This window comes from Brachypodium distachyon, chromosome 4, assembly GCF_000005505.3.
Source record: "Brachypodium distachyon strain Bd21 chromosome 4, Brachypodium_distachyon_v3.0, whole genome shotgun sequence".
Classification (NCBI taxonomy): Eukaryota; Viridiplantae; Streptophyta; class Magnoliopsida; order Poales; family Poaceae; genus Brachypodium; species Brachypodium distachyon.
Window position 1 is genome coordinate 46,604,862 of NC_016134.3, and position 12,509 is coordinate 46,617,370.

At 47.8% G+C, this 12,509-nt stretch overlaps 2 protein-coding genes and 1 pseudogene across 3 annotated transcripts; 2 read left to right on the forward strand and 1 right to left on the reverse strand.

Moving 5' to 3' along the window:
• Positions 1-165: 165 nt before the first annotated feature.
• On the reverse strand, positions 166-3,088 carry LOC100823630 (annotated as a pseudogene).
• An 811-nt stretch (positions 3,089-3,899) lies between these two features.
• LOC100824242 lies at positions 3,900-6,267 on the forward strand. Its single transcript, XM_003578873.4, has one exon. It carries the CDS (start codon positions 4,153-4,155, stop codon positions 5,845-5,847), a length of 1,695 nt encoding a protein of 564 aa, XP_003578921.1. The 5' UTR covers positions 3,900-4,152; the 3' UTR covers positions 5,848-6,267.
• A 1,202-nt stretch (positions 6,268-7,469) lies between these two features.
• Positions 7,470-12,043, forward strand: LOC100837915. 2 transcript variants are annotated; one of them, XR_002960569.1, is made up of 6 exons: positions 7,470-8,215; positions 8,308-8,690; positions 9,246-9,395; positions 9,474-9,762; positions 9,881-9,973; positions 11,693-12,043. XR_002960569.1 is itself a non-coding variant. In XM_024455375.1 (5 exons), exons 1-4 carry the CDS (start codon positions 8,188-8,190, stop codon positions 9,744-9,746), a joined length of 834 nt encoding a protein of 277 aa, XP_024311143.1. In that variant the 5' UTR covers positions 7,470-8,187; the 3' UTR covers positions 9,747-9,762; positions 9,881-11,472. The 2 variants fall into 2 exon arrangements, 1 of the variants encoding a protein (XP_024311143.1); XM_024455375.1 differs by lacking the exon at positions 11,693-12,043 and having other exon boundaries at positions 9,881-11,472.
• Positions 12,044-12,509: the final 466 nt, after the last annotated feature.

A 12,509-nucleotide genomic window follows, 5' to 3' on the forward strand; every position in this document is an offset into this window, starting at 1 on the left:
CTCTTTTAAATGCAACTCGCAGAAATGCAGAATCGCCCGCGCAGAGCCTTATTTTCTAGTATAAACATAGCTAGAATCTCCCACCGGCTTTACCAGCAGTTGAGCATTGGGCCCTTGTTCTGCAGATTTGGCAGATGGCCTGCACCTGTTCCTGCTGCAGTATAATAGTGTAAAAAAAAGATAGCAATACTTAGTCACATAAACCACGGGTATACAAGAGTTTGAATTATATATGAATTGCAATTAGATAGACTTTTACAACAAAGTCGACCAAGTGACCTTCACACTGATAGACGCCTGATCAAACTTTATGTCTTGACTGACAGATCCATGCTTGATAGCTTTGAAGTTAGCGCAGCGTTCAATCTCCCCACATCCATGACAAACCTTGAACTTCAGCTCCATCAAAGTATCCAACGCAACAGCGACCACAGATCTTCTTAAGCCACATGGCTCGTCAACAACACCATGAAAGAGCTGGATCTCCTTTCCTATCCCACTCACAAAAGAACTGAGACATAAATCGAATCCCTCATTATACACTTCTGATACGACAACTTCTATCATGGCCTCCACCGCTCTACGAATAAGTGCCAATGTTATGTCAACCGAACCACCATCACCATCGATGCGATTCATGAATGCTTTGCATGATGTGTTATGCACCGCGCTATAGTCGGATACCCCATCGATCAATTATAAATCCTCCTCCTCTTTTCCTCCTTTCTTGATCTTCATGTCATATTCAATTAGGACATCACAACTCATTCCGATGCCTCGCTTAGGACCAGTCATTTCTATGAGAGAACCCTGCAAAAAGTATTTAATTAGTAAAACTAAGAAATATATACGTTAACTGCAATTTTAGTGAAAATGTTGAGATATACAAATTTTATGTGAAATCTATATTACCTGATTATTACCTACAAAGTATAATTGCATAGATATTTTACAATTTAGAGGGTGAAAACTTTTATTCAGTGAAAACTTCCAATCTTAACCATTATAACTCAAATAAAAGGCTCAAGTGAAAGGGTGGAACTTCTAACCACTCATTTTATGAAAAACCCCACGAGGTGGGGTTCTCTACGGGGGTTTCTTAATCTTAAAATGCACTTAAGTAACTATAAGTTTCAACATTTTTCTTAAAATGCACGATCTAATGGATATGATTGAAAGTTTTCAAGTTTTCCCTGAATAGAGGTTTTCACCTGATACGTTCCCAGTTTGGAAATAGGGCTAGGTAATAACTAGATCCAAAATATAGTTTATTTATTATAGTTTCCTTCTCATTTATTTTTTTGTTGGATTTTGTTGCAAGGTTTATGCTGCAATCATTGCTTTCTTTATGTAAATAGCACATATTTAAGAGAAGACTAGCTTTGTGCCCGCGCTTTGCCACGGAGTCATCAAAAAAACAAAATTTACAACTGAAGAAAACATGATAGTCAACTTATGAACCAATGTAGGCATGATGATAGGTTTTGCTGAATTTGAACTCTGAACCCAAACTCATGAAGATTGAAGAGAAATGCAACAACAAAGACTATGTAAGGAAGCATTAAGGCATCCGCAATGGTAGAGTCGGCATTGACTCTCCACATCATCTAAAGTCGACGATAAAATAACATATGTAATAGGTTGTGTCTTTAGACTGCTATAAATAATTTGTTAGCATTAAATGCAGTGATGCACAATGGTAAATAGGTCGACTCTTAGCTGACTCTTATTCGATTCTTTCCTTAAGAGTCTAACTCTTCACGAAGAGTCAATCCTCTTCTCTCTCATATTTCTCTTTCCTCCACATAAGCAAATTTCAAATAAGAGTCAGTTAAGAGCCGTCCTTTGCGGATGCCCTTATGAATTAAAGTTTTAACTCGTGGGTTTAGGGGCGGAGCCAGAAAAGACAACTATTGAGTTCACTACATTATAATCATAGGGTTCATAAGTAGTCTTGGGTTCAAATCCTATGCAATTTGGTCATTTTCATTGGGTGGGTTTGTACAATCTACTTATCAGGAGTGACAAGAGAAAGGTCAGGAAGAAGTGAATTGACGACCACCGACTCCAAACTTTATAAGTAAAAGAAGTAGGAAGAAAAAGTAGATCTAAAATATTATATAGAAAACAAATTTGGTATTCTCTACAACTAAAAATTGACTTTGAAATGATTAATAAAAGTTTGATTACCTCGTCTATTGTGATGGGGTCATCTCTGCTACGATTGAATACATAATTAAGTCCAGAGTCACGAATGTCACGAACTGCTAAATATCCATACAGTTGGATTGGACTAATGCCAATTGAAATCTTAGCCAATTTCAATGAGAAAATCTGCATCATATGATATGCAGCGTGAAAAATACACGTTTCTCGATTCGGCTGACAATCTGTTGGCTCTGATACCATCATTGGCTCCAAACGGGCTACGAAAGAAAAATTAGTGTCGAAACGAGATAATTGTAATTACATTACAACAGTAGAATTTATATTAAGCATCAAATTGCTACTATCGGATCGGAGGAAATTAATACTAATAATAAAAATTCAGAGTGGAGAACAAACTTACTCTCGGTACGGTCGGAAATACAGTAATCCACATGCCAACCGAAATTGACAGTGTATATCGAACCATCGCGGTGACAGCTATTAGGCAGATGACTGGCACGCGGTATGCCGTCCGCCGGACGGCCGTCGCCGTAGAGGGCGATGACCTTCTTAGCGGCCTGCTCTGCTTCCTGAAAGAAGCGAATAGCCTCCTCCCTACTCATGCCTGGTGGGATTGCGAAGGGCTCGTTGGGGCCGATCATGATGTACTCGTCCGTGGCGGCGCTAGGCCGCCGCCGCCCGTCCGGTCAGGCCCGCTTCCGCTCCCCGTTGCTGCTGCTCGCCATAGACGTCTGTCACGGCTCTGGGCTTCCTCTCTAGATATCTTCTTTATATTGCAACTGATTCTCCGGCTCGGACAGGGAATCCGATTCTTTCGAGAAATCAGAGGGGAAAGGAAGATGCAGATAACAAAAGGGGACGGACGGCGGCTCTGGCAGAGAAACAGGGAAGAGCGAACCCTGGACAGGGGAGGCGAACAACACGTACAGGGGACATTAGCTGGCCATTGGGGGTTTTCCGGGCCGGCCGGAGCCCGGAGGCACCGAAACAAGGCGGTGGTGGTCCAAAGCACGAAACATGGCGCAAAATTTTCGGGACGGGCCAAACACGAGGCATGGGGTGGGCTGGGCTTTTTCTCATTCTCTGGCACGTGGGCCGGCACGAACACGACGGGAAGCATGATGGTCCGGGCCCGGCACAACACGGCCATGTCACGGCACGACCTGATCCGAAAAAGCACGAAAGAAAAGAAAAAACCAACCTGAATCTCGGGTGGAAGGAAACAAAGCAGCACGCAGAAGAATACACATGCGTTTTCCCAGTACTTGCACACATGTCGGGGCAATGGAATGGACACCCGGGCCGGCAGGCGGGGCAAAGGCAAGCCGCCAAGACAGCACGCCAACGGGCGGCGCGCGGGTACGTTCCCGACCAGCAGATTCTCCAGGAGCCGCCCTGCCTGCAGCTGCTCCTCTTCTTCCTTGTCCACTTGCCTGTTCCAATCATTGGGACTGCCGCGCCGGCGAACATCCCGAGCCCGCTCTCCGACCACGACACGCACGACACGCCTTGTCGAGCCCTTGACGCACGCAGCCACGCAAGCTTGCACTCACGGTGACCGCGCGCACGTGCGCGCGCTCATCCATGCACAACAACCGTCGAGTCCAAGCAGAAGTCTCCACCAGCAAGGATACAAACAGAATTGCACGCATATAACCTGATTCTAAACCAACCGTAAACTTTAAATTGGATTTTGAGACAGACAGACAGATTTCTTAATCTAGCAAAACGGTTCGAGATAAAATCAGAATAATCCCCCCTGGGGATGCCGCTCGGTTTTGGTTTCAACTCCCCACCAGAGCCCGTGACACTACCGATGCGGTTGCAGACGCAGCCTTCTTCTCCCTCGCGCTTTCCCGGTTCCCTAAAACCACTGGGCACCCCCACAAGACGCTTTAGGTCCATCCATCACGCGCGCCGCATCCTTGTCCTGGTCCTGGTCCCGCCTTGCGCATCGATCGGCGCTGCTGCTAGGGGAAGAAGATGCGGAAGCTGAGGGAAGGAGGGGAGAAGGTGGGCGCGCAGGCGTTGGAGGTGGCGGCGCTCATGTCGCGCGCGGCGAGCCTGTGGCGCGCGCTCGGGGGCGACCCCTTGGCGCGCCTCCGCGGCGTCCTCCGCCTCGAGGGCACGCGCCGGCTCGTCGCGGACGACGACGGCGCGCTGCTGGCCCTCGCCGTCGCCGAGATGGCCGGCGCCTGCGCGGACCTTGCCCGCGCCGTCGCCCGCCTCGCCGCGGGGAAGTGCCACGACCCGCTGCTCCGCCACTTCGGCGCCCTCTTCGGCGCCCTCGTCTCCCGCTCCCCCGGCGCCGACGCGCACGGGCTGAGGTACGCGCAGGCGAAGAAGATGGACCGCAAGGCGCGCAAGATGCAGCGGCTCGTGTGCGCCACGGGGCGGCTGTTCGAGGAGCTGGACGTGCTGGCCGAGCTCGACCAGGCCGCGGCGCGCCTCCGCCGGCCCCGGCAGCAGCAGCAGTTCTCGCCCGGCGAGGCCGCGCGCCGCGCCGAGCGGCAGCGGCGCGAGGTGGAGCGCCTCCGGGGGATCTCGCTCTGGAGCCGTTCCTTTGACTACGCCGTCCGGCTGCTCGCCAGGTCGCTGTTCACCGTCGTCGCCAGGATCATCGAGGTGTTCGACCTGCAGCCGCCCAAGGTGAACGATTGCTCCTCTGTGGCCGCCTCGCTCGCCGACCGCCGGCTCTCCTTCTCCTGGAGCAACTCCTTCTCCAAGTCGCTCGTGTACCCCTCCGATTTCGGGGTCGATACTCCTCCCAGGTCTTCGAAATCCGGTAACAATGGCGACGTTCGCCGGTTCCTGGTGTCCAGGAGCCAGAGCTTGAGGCAGCAGCTCAAGTGGCCCGCGGTGCCCGGGAAGAATCTCGTCGGCTGCATGGTCGGCGGGGGGCGGAGCAAGTCGTCTCCGTCCATGGAGAAAGGCTGGATCCACGTCCACGGCGCAGGCGGCGGCCATGACCTCCCGCTGAGCTTCAGCTACGCCTCATCCAGCGGCGACGAAGACGATTTCGACGAGGGCGATCACACGCGCCGTACCGCGAACACGAATACGAAGAAGCTCTCCACCTCGGTGTTCGAGTCCTCCTCGCAAGACGTGCTAGCAAACGCGCCGGAGACGACGCTCGGCGCGACGGCACTCGCGTCGCACTACGCGAGCCTCATCGTCTTCCTCGAGAAGCTCGCCGTCTCGCCCCGCCACATCTGCCCCGACGAGAGGGACGCGCTCTACGGCATGCTGACCGCCAACCTCCGGGCGTCCCTCCGATCTCGCCTCAGGCCGCCCTTCTCCGCCATTGGCAGCAAGAAGAAGAAGACGAAGAAGAAGAACAGGGGATCCTGCTACGGCGACCCCGTGCTGGCGGCCGAGTGGGCCGACACGGTGGAGGGGATCCTCGGATGGCTGGCGCCGCTGGCGCACAACACGGTGCGGTGGCGCTCCGAGCGGAGCTTCGAGCAGCGGCACGTCGGCGGCGGCGGCTCCGGCGTGCTGCTGCTGCAGACGCTGCACTTCGCCGACCGGGAGAAGACGGAGGCCGCCATTACCGAGCTGCTCGTGGGCCTGAACCACCTCTGGAGACACGGGACTGAGCTCTGTGCTGCAAGGGCGAAACTGGAGTCAACGGGCGGCGGCGATGTTTACCATGATTGCAAGGATTACATTGGATGACGACGGCATTGACGGCCTGTCAATTGCTCCTAAGCTTGCTTGTGATTGGGGCCCTTGTGATTGCAGATGGCTGTCGAGCTAGTGTCAGCTGAACTGGATGGTCATTGATCAGGGCGGTGTCTCTTAAGCAGAAGCGGCATCATCCGTCAGGCCAGGAGATTAGACCCTTTGCTGATTTTGCTGCTTGATAGTAATCCAGTTCGTAGAAACAGCCAAACAGGCATCTTCATCATCCTGTCACATTGTGCGATCGTGTCATTGTCATGTGCATCTTGCAAATCAATGCTGTTATTTTGTCCGGGAAAAAACACAGGTAGTGGTAATATTGTAGTGCACGCAGCTGGGTGGTCCGATGTAAAGATAGTAGATGTGCACACCTTGTAGTAAACTACTAATAAATCGGGCATAAATTGGATCGAATAACATGTTTAGGAAATCTTAAAAGTATCTAAGGTGTATAACTGGATGGCAAAAATGCTTTGGAGTCATGATGGGTCCAGCACGTCCCAAATTAGGCTTTGACTTGCATTTGTGGCAAGTTGACTGGTACACATCGGTTAACCGATGCTTGGGTGAAGAAATAATCATAAAGGACCTTGTTTTATCTCTAATTTCATGATCCTCTCGTTAATTCTTCCTAACAAGCTCACCATCGAGGATATGAAGGTGCTTGGTGACTCTCTAGCTAGAGCCCCAATGAGTACCGAGGAACAATGACAGAAAAGTAACGATACATCTCTCACTTCATAGGGAGAAAGAACAATCCTGAGTAGTGTATAAACCTAACCTCTCCGATCTTTGATTTTGCTAGTTCGATTTGGCTAACATCAATGTAGGTCTAGATTACCATTTTGTCTAATTGGCGAGAGAGATGTTTCCATTCTCGCAAACTTGTGTTTTAAGGTTCTTGTTTCTTTGCATCAACATGACCTAACGGGGAATTGTTCTTGATATGGATGCATAATGGTTCTTTTCGAAGGGCCATAGGCTGAAATTTATTAGAGGGAGAAAGAACAGTACAGAACCAGGAGTGCAAAGGGACCAAAGCAAAGGAACAACCACAAGTACGGTACAGGTACAGGGGAGGAACAAATCCTAGAGAGCAAGGATTCAGCCAGCAACTCTCTAAGAATAGAGATCATCCATAATGAGTTCGAAGACCCGATCCACCGAGTAGGATTCAGATTGGAAAATCCTGAAATTACGCTCATTCCAAATTCGCCAATGAACCAAAATAGTGATAGTGTCGAAATCCCTCAGAAGAAGCTTGAGCGTCTTCTTCCTGGCCGTGATCCACCAGTCTCATAATGTTTCTTTTTGCGGTTTTGATATCAACGATAGCTATGTACGTAGATGGCCGCGTTGACTCGTCTAATATGGTCATCTTTTGGACTCAAGATGTTGTGGATAACTAAAAGTATGATCGTGCTACAGAGATTGTGCATTGGTTATTGCTCGTGAAGCTATTTGATGATGAATTGCACATCATGAGAACCAGGGTGCTCACACTCTTAGCATGGCTTCCTTGATGCCATGGATCATTCAATGACAGATTGTAAACTCAACTCGCATTTGGTTCACCATAAAGGTAGCTAATCGCGATAAGCACTTAAGATCGGAGAAGTCGGTCGCGGTCCGAAATGAACGGGCGGATTTGAACCAACAATCGCAATCCAACGGCCCCAAATGCAGCCCTAAACCAAAGACCACTCGAAGAGAACCCAGGGCCGCTCTTCCTGGACCTCCTCCGCCACCAGCCCGCCGGCGGCGGTCCAGTGTTCCTCCTCGCTGCCGCCGCCTCACACCGCATCTGAGTAGTCCTCCTCCAAAATAGGATCCCACAACTCGGAGGAGTAGAAGAGAAGCAAATCCAACCACGCGCTCCCTGAACATTGAACAGGGGAGAGAGGGGAGGAGGTGCAGGGAGCGCGATTCATCTGACCCCGGTGCGTCGCCGTAGCAGTCGATCGATGGCCAAGAAGCCGGCCGCATGCCCCAGGGCTTGAGATTGATTGAAGAGATGGTCTGAACTGGGGTGGTTCACAGCACAGGGAAGCCGGTACGCAACCCTAGACCCTAGCTAGCAGCAGGCCCCAAAAGCAACGCAAAGATGGAGGTCGGTGGGGGCAGGGGAAGCAGGGTTAATGCACAAGTGCAGACTGCAGCGTAAGATCAAACGCGGGAACGCACAGCTCACCTACTCCGGTCTCGTATGGAAATGGAAGAAACACAAGAATGATCGATGCAGAAGTGTCCTCAAGGCAGACGATGTTATCCTCGGAAGCAAAGATGGTGTAGGTTCGTCCATGAAACCAACCCAGGCCATATTGCGCAGACCTGATGTACATCCGCTGTGAGAAGTGCAGAAGTAAGTTTTGTCGCAGACCCGCCACCTTTGCTGGCACGATCATTTGCCTGCCTACTTTTGTTGGCATCTTTTGATATTCTCCTGTAATGCAGACTGGTCCCATGGAGATGCCTTGGGACTTGAGGAGGCAAGGCTGGGTGAAGTCATATACTACAGATGCTGCAGGTGCCGGAGGAAGGCGAGATGTCCTCATTCAGACGATTATCATCCTAAGAGGTCTGAAGCAGAACCCATCAGCCAAGAAAATGCAGCTGGTATTCTGTCAAGTGCAGAAGCTGTTGGCGCAGCAGGCGACAATTCATCATATGCTTCATTTGGTAGAGTCGAAAACCCCGTAGAAGAAACAGTTGATGCATATTCCCCAGTGGACACGGAAAGCTTTGTCCCAGAAAGTAATGAAGACATAAACTTTGTGGATGGTTCTTCCCATTCTACACATCCATTTGATAAGGAAGAAATTAAGCAGGTTATGAAGGTAACAGTTCTGCCGGTCACAGTCTGAAATTGGCATATTCAGTTTGCCTTAACTTAATGAGTTTATTTTCTGCCACCAATTCCTATTGTTTTCAGAACCAGAATTAGTTATTTCTATAAATTCAATAGACATCTTTGTATGATCCCAAATGAACATAAGAACTAATTTTCTTTATTTGCCTACTGACAGTTCTTTGTCTGCATAACCTATGACTTTTATGTGTGCCCATGATTTTAAGATTTAAGAACAGTAGTACTGAAAAGTGCTTGCAGTTCTTTGATACATACTTCAAATGGCCTTATATGATTGTCTATGTTTGTCAGAACATGGCTGTTTAGTACAGTCGGCAAAGATACAGAACTCTAAAAGCATTTAGCCAAGTTGGGGATCACAACACATCTGCTTTCAATGTGTGTTTAGTCATGCTCAAATTCAATGCAGTTTATTGTATAAACGATCTGTTACAACAAAAACACTGAACATAGGTTTCAGTTGCAGTCCTTGATGTGTCACTTTTATTTCTTTTTGAAAATCCGGATCTTCTACATAATTCAGGATGTTCGGCCACATGATGCATGCTTTTCATGGCACACACCTGGTAATGGTAGCTGCCGGCCATTGGACTCTGTGGATGGTTTTCCCCCACCAGCTCCCACGGTGGAGACCAACTTGGACAAAAACCAAACTGTCATACTTCAGCGAGCTGTATGTTCCAGATCCTTGTCTGTATAATTCATTGGTGCTTCTATGTGTTGTTTTCTATCATATTTGCACTTCTTGCAGTTTGATAGTTTTCGGGTGATTGCTGCGGAGACTGGCTCATTATATGAGCGGCTAAGAGAGAGGGACCTTCTCACCAATGATGAGATCATGGGGACATTGGACATGCTTCAGGAAATTGCTCTACACCGTATGCAGGATATTGCCTGCTGCCAAGTTGATGACATAATCTACCCTGAGGTCACAGAACAACCGATGCACAATGCAAACACCACCACCACTACCCGGCCATCTGATGACGAGAGTAGTTCTAGGACTTCAGCACCAGATGCATAATGAACTATGCTACCAAGTGAGTAAACTTTTCTGTCTGAGATGACTTGTTTAACTAATAATAATCAGTATCTTAGTCAGATCATTGTTTTAGGAGCTGTAAGCTGAACAGTTGCCAATGTTGTTCTCCATTACAGGCAATTGACCTTGAGGGTGTGTATTTTATTCAAGAAATCTGGGCATTGTACTTTAGTAATATAAATGGCTATGTTCTACCTTTCCAGCAAAAGGTAATTTCACCTTGCCAGTGGTTATGCTCTTTTTTTCTCGAGAAAAGCCTTTGCATCTCTGCTTTTTATGGAAAAGCAACAAGGTGGTGACGCTCTTGAAAATAGTTTCCTGTTATTTTATTAAGGTAAAGAAAGTAATTTGTTATTATGGTAATGCGCTGTTTGCTACACTAAGGCATTTGGCAGCGTAGTTTTAGTTCTATGAATGCTATCATATGACTGTGCAATTTACTGGAAAAAAATATATTCAGCTTAAAAGATCATTTCATCTTGGACTTTTTGTTTCTGTCACTAAGCGTGAACCTGTACTTAATTATGCCAGTGAACTTCGTGTTGTTTGGATGTTGCCATTCTTCCCTTGGCTCCCTTTTTTTAGGCCATCCCGGTCAGCTTGGTCGTGTTTGACTGAACATAGCAGTTATAATTTTGCATGCTTCCTAAAAAGATCAAAACACCTTCCATTGACTGATAACAGGATCACCATAATTCGAGGTAATTTCTATTTGGTTCCACTGGACCCTTCTTCTATAATCTGTGCGTGGGCCCTCGCCTCCTTTTCCTCAGCCACTATAGCCTGAGCTTTTTCCCCAGCTGTTATACTAGTGAAGAATCCACATGACTGGAGGTGATAAACGTCAGGGTGACGACAGACGTAGATGATGAAGTGCCATACCCCTTCCAGAGACAGACGATGCGGTGACAGCCGTGGGTGGTGGAGGCAGGCAGTGTCAGACATCTCGAGTGCATGATTAGACAATAGCCCCCGTAGGGTACTGTTAGTCGTGTTGCACGATGAAATAAAAGCTAGGTGGTGTCGTGATACGAGGCACGCAGTTTCCTGTGGCATGGGAGGATGGGGCACCGTTGCTGACTGCCCACAACCCTGTAGCCAATTTCACAGTAACTAGAGCTACCATCTCAAATCAAGTAGATGGTCATGACTTTCCATCCATGAGCAAAACAAATGGTCTAGTACTTCACCATGATCGAATTGGGGTGACCCTGGAGCCTACACGAGGTTATTGTGAGATGGGTATTGGAGGCTGTGAATTTATTTTGGTATCTACGGTGCTTTTGTTTGTTATTTTAGGCATGTACTTGCACTGCAGACTGTTCATCCCAGCCATGCAGATAGTCCATGACAGAGTTTGCCCTAAACTTGACGACACATCACAAAGTGGAAAGATGTGGGTAGAACAGTCTTTTTACGCCCTTAACTGACAGTATTTAGTTAGGCCTACAATGGGTAAAACAAAATTGGGGCTTATGGGAGGGAGAGTGACGACACACATATTAATTGGTGTAATGATGATCGAGATCATACTTAGTTTTTTTCAAAGAGATCACACTTGGTGGCAAAAGCAAGCTACCATTTCATCTTTTACTAATTTGTCCTGTGGACTGCTAAAACTAGAAGGATGCTTTGACACATCGATGCGTATACAGCAGGTTGGTATTCTCTGCAAAAAAAAAAAAACAGGTTGATCAATCTGATAATTCAGAGATGTTGATTCGGAATCCACGGCAACTGAAATTTTAGCCCATATAACATCACCATGTCCTATTTTGCAGACAAGATCTAAGATGTTTGAACCATTTCCCACCCTATAAATCTTGGCTTTTCTGTCTTATCAGATTGCATCTGACCAAGCTATTTCCATTTTAAGACTCCAGCAAGATTTAATGTGGTTCGAGCTGTTGATCTTTCTTGTTTTCCAGATGATATCTCATCGGTGCATTGCTCCTTCAGATGGATTTGAAGCAACTAAGCTTTTGTGCCGCTGCTGTTTGCCGACGAGGATCTTTTTGACGCTCGACGATTTGCGCAACTCAAGCTAATTAACCCCTCCGATCCCTTATTTTGAGTTGTTGACACTGACGCCTAATGATGATCTTGCAAATCGTTAGCAGTACATGTTCGTTCTTTACCGTGTCTGTCGCTGCAGTATTGGACACTGTCACTGACAGCTTTGTATGCCTATCTGCATCCTGTATGGTGACTGACTGAAAGTTGGCATACCGTGTAGAAGAACCGTGCTGTCTTCTTCAGATATATCTTCCCGATCGTCTCATCTAGCCGCACGTTTTTGAAAACTTCCCGTGCTTGAGGAAAGATGTTGGTACACCGAAAAGGCCAGAAAAAAACTCGTCAATTTGCTGGCAAAGATGTTACTATTGCCATAAAACCAAGCATAGACTCCAAAATTGGCAGCTTGTTCCGGGCAAGCAATTAATCTTCACCTATCATATATGCCAGCACAGCAGCAGCAACGCCAGCAGTAGAGACCTGCACATTTAAGGGAACACGACTCACGAACTTTGCTGTATCCATCCACGCAGTATACATACACCCCCTTTTCGCCAAAGTCCAGCATCAGAACACTCCAAATCGTAGTAAACCGTAAAAATCAGTTGCTACTAAAATCATCGTGCATGGGAATATACGAGACGTGCAACAAATATGTTGTCCTACTACACGGGAATGTTGTCCCTCGAACGAACGATACGAGCGAAGGGAAGGAGCTGGGGAGCAAAA